The 19,035-nt window shown below is 43.2% G+C and overlaps 1 protein-coding gene across 1 annotated transcript in view; it reads right to left on the reverse strand.

The window, feature by feature from the left end:
- Nucleotides 1-1,233: 1,233 nt before the first annotated feature.
- The window catches only part of dstyk (dual serine/threonine and tyrosine protein kinase), a 23,617-nt gene continuing 5,815 nt past the window's right edge, over nt 1,234-19,035 (reverse strand). The window contains exons 2-14 of the mRNA XM_039682508.2: nt 15,846-16,249; nt 11,351-11,815; nt 10,999-11,194; nt 8,187-8,425; nt 7,601-7,684; nt 7,351-7,527; nt 5,922-6,051; nt 5,690-5,846; nt 5,224-5,356; nt 5,040-5,153; nt 4,845-4,959; nt 2,897-3,031; nt 1,234-1,635 (exon numbers count right to left, since the gene is read on the reverse strand). Coding sequence (XP_039538442.2) covers nt 1,451-1,635; nt 2,897-3,031; nt 4,845-4,959; nt 5,040-5,153; nt 5,224-5,356; nt 5,690-5,846; nt 5,922-6,051; nt 7,351-7,527; nt 7,601-7,684; nt 8,187-8,425; nt 10,999-11,194; nt 11,351-11,815; nt 15,846-16,249 — 2,534 coding nt within the window. The 3' untranslated portion in view covers nt 1,234-1,450. The remainder of the gene's footprint in view (nt 1,636-2,896; nt 3,032-4,844; nt 4,960-5,039; nt 5,154-5,223; nt 5,357-5,689; nt 5,847-5,921; nt 6,052-7,350; nt 7,528-7,600; nt 7,685-8,186; nt 8,426-10,998; nt 11,195-11,350; nt 11,816-15,845; nt 16,250-19,035) is intronic.

Below are 19,035 nucleotides of genomic sequence, written 5' to 3' on the forward strand. Positions count from 1 at the left end.
TTTAAACAGGGAAAAATGCAGAAAAAATGCTAGAAGGCATAATTTCAGTTTATTATAACAGTGATAATATTAATATTGTATTAATGTGTCATATTTTATAAATGCAGAGAACCCAGTCAGACTCAGAGTGCCGCTCTCAATTCTCGCGTGATCTGTAGAACTCCGACCTGCACATAGAGCATGAGGCGGAACTCTCGCGATATCTGCAGAGAGGATGATCTGTCTATGCGCGGGATCGCGGAAAGCGCGGTCACAGCAACGTTACGGGGTAGACTAATTTTTTTTTTATTTTTTATTAAATGCTCGTAAAGGAAAACATCACAACAACAAACAAACAAAAAAACATACACCACAATTATTACGGGGTAGACTAATCTTAATTATGACAAGTGGTCCTATGACGTACTATGTCAGAATTTAAAATAATCAATTATTACTAAGCTAATTTCAGTTTCTACATCTTATAATTATGACAGACGACCGTCAGCCTGCACAATATCAGACATTTTTACTGTAAGATTATGAAGTTATGGACCCATGAAGTTGACAAATATGACAAAAATGCAAGAGACATTGCATTGTTGGCCCAGTTGGTGGTGCTATAGCTCAGCTGCCATTGAGGGTAGGTGTCTCATACCCAGTGTTGACTCTGATTTGCAGACATATTTACAGTAGCATTATGAAGTTATGGACCCATGAATTTAACAGAGGTGAAAATCAGTTAGAATAGCCTTAGCATTGCTGGAACAGACCTGTGAATAACAAGCTGGATTCAGCCTCCCACATCTCAGTGTTTGTACTGTTGTTATTCACATAAAAGTTAGTCAAATTGTTTCCTAAAAGTCTCATCTCTCGCCTCACAAACACTGTGATTTACAGTATGCGTTGTTGGGAAATGTTAAATGGCAAAAAAACGCTAATAGGCCTATATGACCTTAAAACCCTCAACATACTCAGGATTAGCCTGAATGAAATATTAAAAATAACATCAATATAAACAATGACTATTGTCTTTCCAGCAGAATTTGTCTCTTCTTGATGAAGTTTGCATCATTGAATGTTATTTTCCTGTTTTTCGCCGTTGAAGTAAAGCTGATTTGAATATAAACTAGCCTATAATTCACACAGACTTCAAATATGAGCCTATGATTGTGTTTGAACATTTAACACACATTTCAGAGTGTATAACGATCACTTTAACACACACACAGAGTAAAATCCAGTGCAACGGTGAATTGGTCAAATCATTTTATTAAAAAATGTCATCTAAGCAATAATGTAAACCAGTTTAAACACATCTAAAAATGACTGCTTCAGTTCATGGGTAACACACACTCTACACGTAAAATCTCTCCGGATCTACCATGAATATGACACACGTGATCATGTTTGCTCATAGGCATAGAAACATTCGTCCGTTTTTTTGCACACTCATACACAGGGAAACATGTCAGTTCGAGTCCTCGAGGTTGCCGCTCTTTTGGTCGGAGTCGTTGCACAGGCGGTCCATGATGCTTTGCAGGCTGGGCTGAACGATCCCCAGCAGAGGCCTCTGGGAAGGGTCTCCGTTCCAACAGGCCTCCATCAGCTGCCAGCACTCCTCGTCGAACGAGGCCAAGCGCTCCGGCCGAGAGCCTGAAACAGCCCAAAACATCTCACAATTCGGAATTAAAGAATTAAACGTAATTGAGGAAAAAAAAAAGTCAAAATTATGATTTAGAATTCCGCAATTAACATTTTTAAATTAACAATTGCGCGAAATATAAACATGTAAATGTGCAAATTGTTCTCACAATTGCAATTTAATATTTCGCAATTCTTAATTAAAAATCGTAAAAGCGAATTTTGTATCATAATTTTGACTTTTATCTTTTTTTCTCAATTACGTTTTAAATCTTTATTACAAATTTTTCATTAAGAATTATGAAAAACAAACTTGCAATTGTGAGAAGAAAAGAATTTAAAATTGTAAGAAGAATTCGTACAATTACAATTATTTTGCAATTCTTAATTAAAAATTAGAATAGCGACTTCTCTTGTTTTCTCATTTATGTTTTGAATTTTTTATAAAAAAAATTTTATTAAGAATTGCGCACTTGCAATTTTAACTTTTTTTCTCACAACTGCAAGTTTGTATTTCGCAACTCTTAATACATTTTTTAAATATTTAAAACATAATTAAGAAAAAAAAAATCGAAATTATGATACAATATTCGCTATTATGATTTTTAATTAAAAACTGCGAAATACAAACTTGCAATTGAGAGAAAAAAAATCATGAAAAATTTGCGTTCACGTTTATTTTTCACAATTCTTAATTAAAAATCGCAATAGCGAATTTTTATTTATCATTAATTTTGACTATCACAACTGTGAGTTTATATCTCAGTATTATGACTAAAAACTAAAAAGATAATTGCAACTATATTTTGAGTTTATATTTCGCAATTGCAAGTTAGAAACTCATAATTGCAAGTTTATATCTCAGAATTCTGACTTTTTGTTAATTTTTATCACAATAATGAGTTTTTTCTTTATTAGTTTATATTTCGCAAATCTTAATTCTAACCCTAACCCATAATTGCGAATTTTATGTCATGTCATGTGTTTAAATTTAGTTATAAACTCAAAATGCGAATTTATATCTCGCAAATCTGACTAAATTTGTTTGATAAAATTATCATTTTTTTCCTTCTTATGTTTAAATTTTTTTTCCTCACAATTACGAGTTTACATCTTGCAATTTTGACTTAAAAAAGTAATAAGGTAACTTATCAGCACTCGAACGAGGACAAGCGCTCCAGAAGGAGCCTGAAACGCAGAGCGACTCGTGAGCCAATCAGCATGTGCTGATATTTACCCAGAGTTCCCAGCTGCGGGAGGAAAGCACTCTGACCTTTCTTGACGTTGGTCCACAGCTGGTCTTTACTGGAGCATCTCTCGAAGGCTTCTGGGAGCTTGACGGAGCCGGTGCACAGATACCAGAAGAGAATCCCGAAGGCGTACACGTCCACCGAGTTATCGTACTTTCCTGCCCAAAACAAACAGCAACTATTTATAGTTACCAAAAAAACATTTGACGAAAAAGTTGATATTTTCACCGTCATTTTCATTGTCCGATATTTAAAAGTTACCATAAAAATGTAAAATTTGTATTATATAATATATATTTTGTAATAATTAAAAAAATGTGTATTCATTTTTTTTAAATTATCTTTTATCGCCTACGTTGTAAATCACAGTGTAAAAAGTAAAATAAAAATGTGTTATTTTTGAAATTTTCAAATAATTCTCAAAATAATCACTTATATGGTCTGATATTAAAAAATTACAATAAATAATAGCTTTTGAAAAAAAAAAAATCTTTTTTAATTTTTTATAGCCCGATATGTTTTTAAATTCTAAAATGAAATTGTCAGATCTGCTATAGACTGTTATTGAAATATTAAATTATTTTTAAATGATTCAATTGTTGTTTTTTTTAATATTAAAGGATTTAGTCAGATGACACACACTTTTTCAAGAGATGAAAAAAACTTTAAAAACAGTCGATAACTGATATCAATATATTGTGCATCTGTACTTAAAAATATATTTATTAATGTAAATAAGTTGATTTTGAAATAGTAAAATATTTAAACAAGTTTCCTCAATATTTGTACTAAATGTATGAATCATTTTTACCATATCACTCATCAAAAACACTTCACAGAGTAACAGTTCTTGAACATGAAAACCGATTCAGTGCATGTTTGAGTCATTTGAGTCGGTTCAGTGCATGTTTGGGACATTTGAGTCGATTCAGTGCATATTTGAGTCATTTGAGTGGGTTCAGTGCACGTTTGAGTCATTTGAGTTGGTTCAGTGCACGTTTGAGTCATTTGACTCGGTTCAGTGCACGTTTGAGTCGGTTCAGGGCACGTTTGAGTCATTTGAGTCGGTTCAGTGCACGTTTGAGTCATTTGACTCGGTTCAGTGCACGTATGAGTCGGTTCAGGGCATGTTTGAGTCATTTGACTCGGTTCAGTGCACGTTTGAGTCGGTTCAGTGCACGTTTGAGTCATTTGAGTCGGTTCAGTGCACATTTGAGTCATTTGAGTCGGTTCAGTGCACGTTTGAGTCATTTGAGTCGGTTCAGTTCACGTTTGAGTCGGTTCAGGGCACGTTTGAGTCATTTGAGTCGGTTCAGTGCACGTTTGAGTCATTTGACTCGGTTCAGTGCACGTATGAGTCGGTTCAGGGCACGTTTGAGTCATTTGACTCGGTTCAGTGCACGTTCGGGACATTTGAGTCGATTCAGTGCAAGTTTGAGTCATTTGAGTCGGTTCAGTGCACGTTTGAGTCATCTGAGTCGGTTCAGTACACGTTTGAGTCATTTGAGTTGGTTCAGGGCACGTTTGAGTCATTTGAGTTGATTCAGTGCATATTTGAGTCATTTAAGTCGATTCCGTGCATATTTGAGTCATTTGAGTCGGTTCAGTGCACGTTTGAGTCATTTGACTTGGTTCAGTGCACGTATGAGTCGGTTCAGGGCACGTTTGAGTCATTTGACTCGGTTCAGTGCACGTTCGGGACATTTGAGTCGATTCAGTGCATATTTGAGTCATTTGAGTCGGTTCAGTGCACGTTTGAGTCGGTTCAGGGCACGTTTGAGTCATTTGACTCGGTTCAGTGCACGTTCGGGACATTTGAGTCGAGTCAGTGCATATTGGAGTCATTTGAGTCGGTTCAGTGCACGTTTGAGTCATTTGAGTTGATTCAAAGCACATTTGAGTCATTGAGTGGGTTTGATTGGCTGACTGATTCACTCTGAAGAATCACACAGAGATCGGGTGTGTTCGGACCTGTGAAGAGTTCTGGTGCCATGTGGATGGGCGTCCCGACGATGCTCCCGGACATCATGGCCTCGGGTTTACAGAAGCCCAGGTCCGTGATCTTGGCCCGGTTCTGTTTATCCAGCTGCACAGAAGAACAATCCCAGCGTTATGAAGCTTGTGTCTGACCCTTGAACCGGACCCGAATCAGACACGATTCCTCACCAGAACGTTCTTCAGCTTGATGTCCCGGTGCAAGAGACCCTGACCGTGCAGGAACCGGATCCCCTCCACCACGTCCAGAGCGATCTGGAGACGCTCCTTCAGAACCAGACCCGCCTGAGAGAGAGACACGTCAGAACCACAGACAGACAGACGGACGGACAGACGGACAGATGTGTGGCGGTACCTTCAGGCCCGTGTAGAGATCTCTGTGCAGTCGCTCCATGATGAGCAGAACGGCGATACTGGAGCCGCCGCCGTACGAGTGATCGATAACCGACCCGTGAAGATTCACCAGCCGCTCGTGTTTAGGCAGAGACCTGACAGACATGAGCAATGGAGCAATGATAGCGAACTCAACCACGGTTAAATCCATTCCAGAATACTAGAGGAATCGGACACTCTCGACTCTGTGTGTATCAGTGTACGGGACTCGCAGCTCTTAAAGAGACAGCGCTCATATTCCTGACAGAGAGAACACACACTCGTTCTACTGAATAACTGTGTGTAGTGTGTGTGTGTGTGTCCAGTGCTTTTACCGTGTGTGTGTGTGTGTGTGTCCAGTGCTGTTACCGTGTGTGTGTGTGTGTGTGTCCAGTGCTGTTACCGTGTGTGTGTGTGTGTGTGTGTGTGTGTGTGTCCAGTGCTGTTACCGTGTGTAGTGAAACTCCAGCGCGAGGTCGTTCCAGTGCTTGTCGTCCGGAGGAACCACAGACTTCAGCGCACACGGGTGACGTCCGGCCCAGTTGTCACACAGATACACCACACCGTACTGACCTCGGCCCAGCTCACGGCCCAGCTTGGGCTTTCCTGAGGAGACGTGGAGTCAGACGGTGATCACACACACACACACACACACACACACACACACAGATCGTGTCTCACCGTGCAGCAGAATGTCTCGCAGCGATCGGCTCTCCAGCGACAGTCGTGCGAGTCGCGGCGCGTGATCCTTCCTGACCCGCAGCCAGAGGTCTTCAGTTCGCTCCAGACGACCCGTGTGACCCTCCTCCAGCTGCACACACACACAGTCTCACACACACTGCTGCACTGGAGATCCACTACACACCGTAACAGCACTGCGCCTTGACTCACTCGCTCACCGATTGACTCACTGATTCACTCGCTCACTGACTCACTCACTCACTCACTCACTCACTGACTGACTTACTCACTGACTCACTCCCTGACTCACTCACTGACTCACTCACTGACTCACTCGCTCACTGACTCACTCACTCACTCACTCACTGACTCACTCACTGACTCACTCGCTCACTGACTCACTCACTCACTCACTCACTGACTCACTCGCTCACTGACTCACTCGCTCACTGACTCACTCACTCACTCACTCACTCACTGACTCACAGATCCACTCACTGACTCACTCACTGATTCACTCACTGACTCACTCGCTCACTGACTCACTCACTGACTCACTCGCTCATTGATTCACTCACTGACTCACTCACTGACTCACTCACTCACTGACTCACTCGCTCACTGATTCACTCACCAACTCATTCACTAACTCACTCGCTCACTGATTCTCTCACTGACTCACTTGCTCAATGATTCACTCACTGACTGACTCGCTCACTGACTCACTCGCTCACTGACTCACTCACTGACTCACTCGCTCATTGATTCACTCACTGACTCACTCACTCACTCACCGACTCACTCGCTCACTGATTCACTCACTCACTGACTCACTGACTCACTCGCTCACTGATTCACTCACTGACTCACTCGCTCACTGATTCACTCACTCACTATCTCACTCACTCACTGATTCACTTACTGACTCACTCACTGACTCACTCACTGATTCACTCACTCACTGACTCACTGACTCACTCGCTCACTGATTCACTCACTGACTCACTCGCTCACTGATTCACTCACTCACTATCTCACTCACTCACTGATTCACTTACTGACTCACTCACTGACTCACTCACTGATTCACTCACTCACTGACTCACTGACTCACTCGCTCACTGATTCACTCACTGACTCACTCGCTCACTGATTCACTCACTCACTATCTCACTCACTCACTGATTCACTTACTGACTCACTCACTGACTCACTCACTGACTCACTCGCTCACTGATTCACTCACTGACTCACTCGGTCACTGATTCACTCACTCACTATCTCACTCACTCACTGACTCACTCGCTCACTCACTCACTCACTCACTCACTCACTGACTCACTCGCTCACTCACTCACTCACTCACTCACTGTCTCGCTCACTGACTGACTCATGTGTGTATGTGTGTGAGTGTGTGTGTGTGTGTGACCTGTCTCAGGGAGCTGGCGAAGGCCTCATGGGAGCTGTTGAGGCGAGTCCTGAACTGGGAGCAGATGCTCTTGGCCAGTTTGGCGGCGCTGAGGCTCTCGATGGCGTCCTGTGCGACCTTGCGCTTCCACTCGCTCGTGACGGACGGCGGATTGACCCACGAGATCCGATGGATGATCTGAGGACACACACACACACACATGAGTGGCCGAGCCACGTGCCCCCAGTGCAGGGCATTATGGGTAACGTACCTGTTTGATCTGCTCCCAGAAGAGGCGTGTGACGGAGGAGCCCGAGTGGAACGTCACCTCCACGTGATACGCCGCGTTCAGGATCTGCACACACACACACACACACACACATCAGTACAGTCACACACTCATACATTTAGATTTTTTTTATTTTACAGTACAATATAATTATAATCTGATTAAAATTTCACATTTTTATAATAATCACAATTAAATCATAACATTCTTAGTGAATGTGGCCGATGGAAACTAGAGATAAAAAGAGATTTGAGAGAACAAATGAAAAACACAACAGCTGGAGGATCTCCGGTGAAACGGTTTTCAAATGTTGTGATTGAGATTTTAAATGTAAATATGGGTTGTGTTTTAAGCATTCGAATGGTCACCTGTTATACGAAATGAGGAGACGCGGATGTATCGAGTCTCACACTCATTGATCAGTGTGTGCGCAGGAGTCAGTGTGTGTGCGCTGGTGTGAGTCTCGTCGACAATAAACGCAAGCTGTGGCCTCAAAGCTTCGGCACTCTGATGTGTGTGTGCGTGTGTGTGTGTGTGTGTGTGTGTGTGTGTGTGTGTGTGTGCGCACCTGCTTGAGGTGGTTGGACGTGACGTTGTGTGCGCAGGGCTCGCCGGTGGACTTCTCCAGGCTGCACAGGCACCTCTCCAGCGTCCCCACGAAGCTCTCGCGCAGGTAATCCACCGAACTCGTCAGCTTGTTCGCCACCGCCTGGTTCAGCCGGATCACGATCAGGTCCTGGATCTGACTGATACACACCTTGATGTCTTTAGAGCTCATGGGCTCCGAGTTAGACGTCATGATGATATCTGAAACACACACAAACACAGTCAGTCATCCGGTGAGTTCAGAGGCTTGAGTGAAACAAGAACGTAAGATAGCAAATCTTTAGTCATCCACTAGAGGGGGCAATCTGATTAGTCCCGCAGCCAATCAGGCGAGGCGACCTTTACATATTAGTTGGCTACAGAGCAGAGTTGACAGAGTTCAAGCTAAATATTAAAACAAAACAAAAATGGACAGGTGGCTTAAACGTAATAATACCAGCGATAAAACAGGTGAAGCGTGGAGATGGTCCTCACTGCAGAACATGAAGTCCACGGGGAGGAGTCGGATCCAGATTCAACTCCTCCCACCTTACATATACCTAAACCTACCCAGCTCCACCCCCTGATCCCAAACCCCACCCCTAAACCTACCCAGCTCCACCCCTTGATCCAAACCTCACCCCTAAACCTACCCAGCTCCGCCCCCTGATCACTAACCCCACCCCAAACCTACCCAGCTCCACCCCCTGATCCAAACCTCACCCCTAAACCTACCCAGCTCCGCCCCCTGATCACTAACCCCACCCCAAACCTACCCAGCTCCACCCCCTGATCCAAACCTCACCCCTAAACCTACCCAGCTCCGCCCCCTGATCACTAACCCCACCCCCAAACCTACCCAACTCCACCCCCTGATCCAAACCTCACCCCTAAACCTACCCAGCTCCACCCCCTGATCCCAAACCTCACCCCTAAACCTACCCAGCTCCGCCCCCTGATCACTAACCCCACCCCCAAACCTACCCAACTCCACCCCCTGATCCCAAACCCCACCCCCAAACCTACCCAGCTCCACCCCCTGATCCCAAACCCCACCCCCAAACCTACCCAACTCCACCCCCTGATCCCAAACCCCACCCCCAAACCTACCCAGCTCCACCCCCTGATCCCAAACCCCACCCCCAAACCTACCCAACTCCACCCCCTGATCCAAACCTCACCCCTAAACCTACCCAGCTCCACCCCCTGATCCCAAACCCCACCCCTAAACCTACCCAGCTCCACCCCCTGATCACTAACCCCACCCCTAAACCTACCCAGCTCCACCCCCTGATCCCAAACCCCACCCCCAAACCTACCCAGCTCCACCCCCTGATCCCAAACCCCACCCCCAAACCTACCCAGCTCCACCCCCTGATCCCAAACCCCACCCCCAAACCTACCCAACTCCACCCCCTGATCCAAACCTCACCCCTAAACCTACCCAGCTCCACCCCCTGATCCCAAACCCCACCCCTAAACCTACCCAGCTCCACCCCCTGATCACTAACCCCACCCCTAAACCTACCCAGCTCCACCCCCTGATCCAAACCCCACCCCCAAACCTACCCAGCTCCGCCCCCTGATCACTAACCCCACCCCCAAACCTCCCCAGCTCCGCCCCCTGATCCAAACCTCACCCCTAAACCTACCCAGCTCCACCCCCTGATCCCAAACCCCACCCCCAAACCTACCCAGCTCCGCCCCCTGATAATTTAAAGCGCTCATAATCCTGCCGTCTCTATAATAACACTAATCACACACACACACACACTGAATAACTGCAGTTATTTTACATTTATTACAGTTTCTGAAAACACGGTTTATTTCAGTGGTATCTGTTCAGTTGTGATTGTGTGTTATGAAGCGGCGGCCGACAAGCTCAACATCCTGAGGAAACCCTTCGAAACGAGACTCGCGTCGCCACGGTAACGGCAGTCACATGACACCCATCAACACTAACGGATCAACTCAAACAAACAGTAATAGGGCAATATCAGTGGATTTCCCCCTCACACACACTCGCACGCAGTCTCACACACACGTTTGACCACAGTAGATGAGCACACACTAGTAAAGGGGAAGTTTATCCTTCTATTTGTTTCAGCATCAACTCTAGCCTTTTAACTAAACTAAACTCTAATGTCTAAAACTATATTTCATCTGTTACAAATGGACGACCAATGACGTTAAAAAAGATTAAATCTCAATAAATCTAAATCACAACATTTAAGATAACTGAGACGATGAGATGAGAGCAAACGCTGCAATGCTCCGTTAACTTCGGCCGCCCGAACATGAGCTAATAAAGCAGAAGAACCAATCGACCAAACTCACAAACGACAACTGAAAACAGAAAACTAAATGAACAAAAAAGTATTTTTTAAAATGTAAAAAGTCTTATTAAAAAAAACAACCTAAATATAAAACTAACAGTGAAAACTAATTAAATGAACTAAATGAACAATAAACAACATAAAAATGGGGGGGAAAATAATTAAAGGGGTCATATACTGCCGTTTTTGCACAAGTTAATATGAATGTTTGGGGTCGAAATGAAAACTCTCTAATATACTTTTATTAAAAATTCTCATTAGTATTTTAAGAAAACACTAATTTCAGCTCTGTTCTGTTGCCTTGACAACAGTCTCTGAGGACACATCTGTGCAACCGCATCAGTCTGAACCGGAGTCGACCCTGTACCCTGTGACCTCTGCCCTGTGTCCTCTGTGCTGTGACTTCTGTGCTCTGACCTGTGACCTCTGCCCTGTGACCTCTGCTCTGTGACCTCTGACCTGTGAACTCCAGGTTGGCGGCGTCCTCCAGCAGCTGCTCCTTCATGCTCTCGAGCGTCTCCACGATCATCTCCTTCATCTCCTCCTGCTTGCGGTTGGCGATGGCCATGAGGGAGGAGTAGAGCTCGCCCTCCTTCTCGCGGGTGTACTCCAGGCGCCGCGGGGTGATCTGAAGATCCCGCTGCATGTCGAACGCCTCAAACACACACACACACATCCAACACACGTTACGACACGCACTCCGTTTACATGCAGCCGGTTGTGTGTGTGTGTGTGTTATCTCAGAATAAACCCCACAAGCCGTGTGTCTGTAAGCGGTAGTGTTTAATGTTAGCGAGCGCTAGCGTGTCACCTGGTTGATGAAGAGGTCGAGGCAGCGGCAGTGCACGGCGTTCAGCAGCGTCGTCGCCTCCACCTGCTGGCTCTGCAGAACCTGCCTCGCGAACGGCACCAGGACCCGGTGCAGGCGCTCCAGATCCTCTCCCAGAATGCCTTGCATCTTCCCGGGCGTCTGAGCCGGAGCCCCGCAGGCGCAGTTTCCCGCCGCGCCGCCGATCAGCTCCTGAGACACGAGCTGCACGAACAGAGCGGAGCGCTGGCCCGGCGGGTCCGGCGCGGGTTCGGTCGGGATGCGGACGAAGCACACGGGGTACGGCAGCGTCTCGCGCACCTTCTGGAGCTCGCTCAGCTGATCCGCGCTCAGTGTGGCCTTGCTCACGGCGTAGAGGATGATGGGAAGGATCCCGCGCCTGCAGTCCTCCAGGGCCTCCTCCACGGGCTGGACGTTACGGCACGGGAGAACCATGATCTTCGCCTCCTGTGGGGGGCGACACAGGACACGCTCAGGGCTATCGCTCGAACAATCAGGGCTGGGCAACCTTTAATCGCCGTTAAAATACAAAGTTTGCGTTTACTTAGTATGTGTGTGTGTGCTGTGTATAATTATGTTGTATAATACACACACATGCATGTAAATATATAAGAAAAATTTGGTATTTACATATAAAATATTTATATTTGGGCAACGATTAAACGCGATTAATCGCATCCAAAAAAAAGTTTGTTTACTTAATATATGTGTGTGTGCTGTGTATAATTATGTTGTATAATACACATGCATGTAAATATATAAGAAAAATTTGTTATTTACATATAAAATATTTATATATAATACAGAACACATATATAATATATATACAAAAATAATTATACACAATACACACACATATTATGTATACACAAACTTTTATTTTGGATACGATTAATCGTTGCACAGCACTAATAAAAATATATAAAAATGTGTCAATATTGGGTATTTCATATTTTTAAATTAAGAATTTTCAACTAAAATTAAAGAATAATTTACTAGAATGAATTAATCTTACAATTCAATTATTATAAAATCTCTGATTAAACATTGAATTCTCTCATTACTATTTCATTAAAAATTGTCACATGTTTATCTTTTTAAACATTTCAATTAATATATTTAAAAAGTATATTAAACCAAACATTAGAATAGTTGGTCAAATCAGTGGTCAAGTAAATTGTGACTTTGGATCGATTCATTTTTTTCTAATTGCCAACAAAAACTGACAATTTTTCCAAATTAATGAATAATATGAAATATTGACAAAAGATAGAAAATTGCTATAAATTTAAATGATGACAAAATCTTTAAATAAACACTGTTATTTCAGATATTTTTCACATCAATTTTTATTTTTGTCCTGACACCTTTCCATTCATAAAAAAATAAACTATAGAATTAAAACATGTTTAAATACATTTGGTCAGTAAAATATTTATATATTTGTTTGATAAAAACTGCCAATATTCTAAAATTATTTAATATTGATACATTGACAACCTTTCAATTATGACAAAAACTATGATTAAACTGAATAATATTTCATGAGATCAAATTTTCACATTAATATCTGTTTCACAATTTATTTGTGACATGATTCAATTAATATAAAAAGAACAATATATAAAAGTTTATTGAAAGCCAATAAAAGTTTACATTTGTTCAATAAAATTTGGTAAATTAAACTGTAACTTATGTCAACTGAAAGAAGCATAAAATGAACTAAAACGTATATTAAAAAAGAAGAAATGTTTAAATTCCACTTGAGGATATTTTTCAGCACACTTTCAACTAGTTAATTTCCACATTGTTTTCTAGTCTGCGTTAATATATGTAATATAACTGCACAATTATATAACTCTTGTTTTTCTAAATCCTGAATAAAATCGACTACATTTTTCCCACCAAAAATGAATTAATAAAAAATAATTTATATGAATAATATGTTGACAAAAGTAGATGTAAAATTGGAAAATGAAATTATGATAAAATCTTTCAATGTAATTCTTTAAATGAGATTAATCTTAGACTTGTGTCTAGTTTATCAGACCTGATGCCCGTGGGAACGTAAAGAAGCATTTCTACAGATAAAGGAGTGTGGGTTCAGGAAATCTTAGATATGCAGGGTCAAAGTTCGCCTGTATGATTCCTCTTAACCCGCAGAGGGAATAAAGAGCGCTAGCACACTAGCACAATAGAGTCAGTCAGAGCCGTCGCGGACACAAGAGCCATAGAGCGCTGGAGTCTCTCTGAACAAAGATGGCCTGCACACACACTCCTCCGAAACGGCCGGCTGAGCCGCGGGCCCGACAGACCCCGACCCAACAAAGATCTGATTCAAGCGCATCAAACACGCTCTCCACTGCTACAGCTAACGCATGTGTGTGTGTGTGTGTGTTTTAGCAGGAATTCTGGGAATGTGTTCACAGGACACACACATTTCACTCCCTGCCGTCAGCGTACGCTGGGACCGAACACGAGCCCCGCGCTAATTAACGCCTAGGCACTAACGTACGTGTGTGTGTGTGTGTGTGTGTCTCGACCGAGAGCAGACGGGTTTCATTTGAGAGCAGACGTGATTCTAGCAGATGTGTGTGAGCACTGAACAAACACACGAGTTAAACACAATGACACGGTTGGAAACCGCAAGAGAGAATCATGCAGAAAAATCAGTTCTGGCTGAGACACACACACACACACACACACACACACACACCGTTGATCTAAAGCTGAGCTGACTTTGACCCTCGTCTGAGCTGAGCGAGATTTGTAACCGATTGAAACTGGAGTGAGTCTGATGCCAAACTGATTTGACTCAATACCGATCTGAAAACTGATGTGAATTTGATCCGAATCTTTAGTCTAACTGGATTCTGACACCATCGTCAAAACGTCTAAAAGCACTGTATTCTGCTGCAAGCCACTAGTCTGATTTGAAACGGATCCAATTCACAATGGATCCGAATCATTAATGAGTCTGATATAAAACTGATTGGACTCTGATCAGGGTCTTAGACTAATTGAATTCTGATCCAAGACAGAATCTGATTTGAGATTGATCTGACTTCAATCTCTCACCAAAGTGAACGGAGTCTGATTTGGGACCAGTGTAAGACCTTTAATGATTCTGATGTGAAACTGGTTTGAGTCTGATTTGAGTCCCATCCTAATTCAAAACAAATCTGATTTTGACCCAAGTCTAGCAGACAGTAGTAGACAGTTCTGTGTTTTAGACGAACCAGAATCTGATTGGAAACTGATTCAAAACGGATCTTAAACCAATTCAAGTCTGATGTTAGTCTGGTATAAAACTAATCTAAAACTGATCAGAATTGGTTTTGAGTTTGATTAGACTGATCAGAGTGTTTTTAGACTTATTTGAAGTCTGATTTGAGTCTGATCTCTGAGCTGATTTGAAATCTGATTTGAGTTTGATTTGAAGTCTGATTTAAATCTGATCTCTGATTCTGATTTCTGAGTCTGATTTGAAGTCTGATTTGAGTCTGATTTGAAGTCTGATTTGAGTCTGATTTGAAGTCTGATTTGAAGTCTGATTTGAGTCTGATTTGAAGTCTGATTTGAAGTCTGATCTGACTCTGATCTCTGAGTCTGATTTGAAGTCTGATTTGAGTCTGATTTGAAGTCTGATTTGAATCTGTTCTGAGTCTGATTTGAGTCTGATCTCTGAGTCTGATCTTTGAGCTGATTTGAAGTCTGATTTGAGTTTGATTTGAAGTCTGATTTGAATCTGATCTCTGAGTATGATCTTTGAGGCTGATTTGAAGTCTGATCTGACTCTATTCTCTGAGTCTGATTTGAGTCTGATTTGAAGTCTGATTTGAATCTGTTCTGAGTCTGATCTCTGAGTCTGATTTGAGTCTGATCTCTGAGTCTGATCTTTGAGCTGATTTTAAGTCTGATTTGAGTTTGATTTGAAGTCTGATTTGAATCTGATCTCTGAGTCTGATCTTTGAGTCTGATTTGAAGTCTGATTTGAGTCTGATTTGAAGTCTGATCTGAGCCTGTCCAAAAATGAAATCCAGAACTCATGAAAACAAGCGAGCTCGTGAAAGAAAGGAATCCAGTTTCCCCGTCTCCATGGAGACACACCTCAGCCTGGTGGGCTTTTCCATCTGTGGTCATGTGAAGCGCACCAGATCAGGACAGGCTTACATAAACACCAGAGAATGAGGAGCTGGCTGATGTTTACAATGTTACAGAGTTTTTAATGACTGAGTGTTTACTGATGCTGAAGTGTGTATTAGTTGGGCTAGTTGTTCTTCTATGGTGTGTTTAACCCTCAGGCTAACGCTGTGTGTAAGTGTTCTTGATATTCAGCTGAACGCTTTAGCAATAACACTGAATCTGAATCATATCTAAGTTTTACTGGAATCGAAATTATGAATCGGGATTGTTAAAATTCAGACGATACCCAGCGCTAATGGAGAGAAACGTGAGGACTGCATTCTCCCCTGACCTGCAGAAGCGCGTGATGAAGCGTGATCTCCAGCTCGGCCAATCGCTGCGCGGGATCTTCGCACTCCTGAATCTCCAGGTCCTCGCGGGGAACCGTATCCCAGCGGCCACAGTGCGCCGCTAGCTGATGCACTAGCTCATACTGTCCCGGTAACGCCAAACTCAACCGCGTCTGGCGGCCGTGCGTAAAACACAACTTCCTCCTCCGGCAAGACCCGCCCTCAACGCCACAGGCCCCGCCCGCATCCGAGCCCAGGGGGAGGAGCCTCTCTCCCAGCATGCAGTTCAGTAGCTGGTATCGGGCCGAACAGTCCTGACCCAGGATGAGGATATACGGGGCGCAGCCGACGACCTTCTGCAGGTGATCCTCATCGTGCCGCGGGAACGAGATGCACCTCAGCTGGCCTGAGACGGAGAGAAACACACGCTTAACACACACACACTTAACACACACACACGCTTAACACACACACACTTAACACACACACACGCTTAACACACACACGCTTAACACACACACACACTTAACACACACACACGCTTAACACACACACACTTAACACACACACACGCTTAACACACACACGCTTAACACACACACACACTTAACACACACACACGCTTAACACACACACACTTAACACACACACACGCTTAACACACACACACTTAACACACACACACGCTTAACACACACACGCTTAACACACACACACTTAACACACACACACGCTTAACACACACACACTTAACACACACACACGCTTAACACACACACACTTAACACACACACACGCTTAACACACACACGCTTAACACACACACACTTAACACACACACACGCTTAACACACACACGCTTAACACACACACACGCTTAACACACACGCGCTTAACACACACACGCTTAACACACACACACGCTTAACACACACACACGCTTAACACACACACGCTTAACACACACACACACGCTTAACACACACACGCTTAACACACACACGCTTAACACACACACACACGCTTAACACACACACACGCTTAACACACACACACGCTTAACACACACACGCTTAACACACACACGCTTAACACACACACGCTTAACACACACACACGCTTAACACACACACACGCTTAACACACACACGCTTAACACACACACACGCTTAACACACACACGCTTAACACACACACGCTTAACACACACACACGCTTAACACACACACACGCTTAACACACACACACGCTTAACACACACACGCTTAACACACACACACGCTTAACACACACACGCGCTTAACACACACACGCTTAACACACACACACGCTTAACACACACACACGCTTAACACACACACGCTTAACACACACACGCTTAACACACACACGCTTAACACACACACACGCTTAACACACACACACGCTTAACACACACACGCTTAACACACACACACGCTTAACACACACACACGCTTAACACACACACACGCTTAACACACACACGCTTAACACACACACGCTTAACACACACACGCTTAACACACACACACGCTTAACACACACACACGCTTAACACACACACACGCTTAACACACACACGCTTAACACACACACGCTTAACACACACACGCTTAACACACACACACGCTTAACACACACACACGCTTAACACACACACGCTTAACACACACACACGCTTAACACACACACGCTTAACACACACACGCTTAACACACACACACGCTTAACACACACACACGCTTAACACACACACACGCTTAACACACACACGCTTAACACACACACGCTTAACACACACACGCTTAACACACACACACGCTTAACACACACACACGCTTAACACACACACGCTTAACACACACACACGCTTAACACACACACACGCTTAACACACACACGCTTAACACACACACGCTTAACACACACACGCTTAACACACACACACGCTTAACACACACACACGCTTAACACACACACGCTTAACACACACACGCTTAACACACACACGCTTAACACACACACGCTTAACACACACACGCTTAACACACACACACGCTTAACACACACACACGCTTAACACACACACGCTTAACACACACACACGCTTAACACACACACACGCTTAACACACACACGCTTAACACACACACGCTTAACACACACACGCTTAACACACACACACGCTTAACACACACACACGCTTAACACACACACGCTTAACACACACACGCTTAACACACACACGCTTAACACACACACGCTTAACACACACACGCTTAACCTTAGGCTGGCGATAATGTTAAATGGAATATTACGAGCCTAAACGGGCAAATTTTTTACTCAATTTTTTAACTAAATAGTCATTGTAGAAGATTGAAAAAAAAATTAAAGCAAGAAGTGAAATATCGTAGAAATGCAGTTTTAAATAATCAAGTAATGTTTTATGTTTTTAACTAATTGATATATTTAATAATTCATATATCAATATTTACAAAGATATATTTTTACTAAGAAAAATATATTTTAATCAGGGATGCACCGATATGAACATTTCGGCCGATACCGATAATTCTTTATACTTGAAAGCTGATAACCGATATATCGGCCGATAAATCTAAATCCACATTTTTATATCGTTTTTGAGAGTCTGATTACAAAAACAAAAGTCTCAGCATTGAAAGCCGCGTTCCAAACACACAATTACGATGTATATGATGGACTTGTGAACGGTATTTCGCATCTGAAGAGAAATATTACATTACTTATCGGCTTTAATATATCGGCCGATAACGATAACGTTAAAAAAACAAACACATATATTGGCCGATACGGTGGCCGTTACATCATGCATCCCTGATTTTAATAATTAACTTAACAGATTCTCCAACAAAACAGAATTCCCACGAGATTGGTTGCAAAAACTAGAGGGGCAAAAACTCTTTTAATATTGAAGTTTAAAGCAGAGATGCTTCAGAAAAACAAGCTTTGAGCCGGTGTGTCCTGAGGCCTGCATCTCATGACCGTCTCTGAGCCGGACCGAACACACACACACACACACACACTCTGAGTCACTCTGGGTATTATTAGGAAGTGCTCCTAATCCCAGACATGCTGAGTCATTGCCTTACACAACAGCACTGCACACCGTAATCTGAGTGAGCGCTGCAT

The sequence above is a fragment of the Pimephales promelas genome, chromosome 2, assembly GCF_988280905.1.
Source record: "Pimephales promelas chromosome 2, fPimPro1.hap1.1, whole genome shotgun sequence".
Taxonomy (NCBI): Eukaryota; Metazoa; Chordata; class Actinopteri; order Cypriniformes; family Leuciscidae; genus Pimephales; species Pimephales promelas.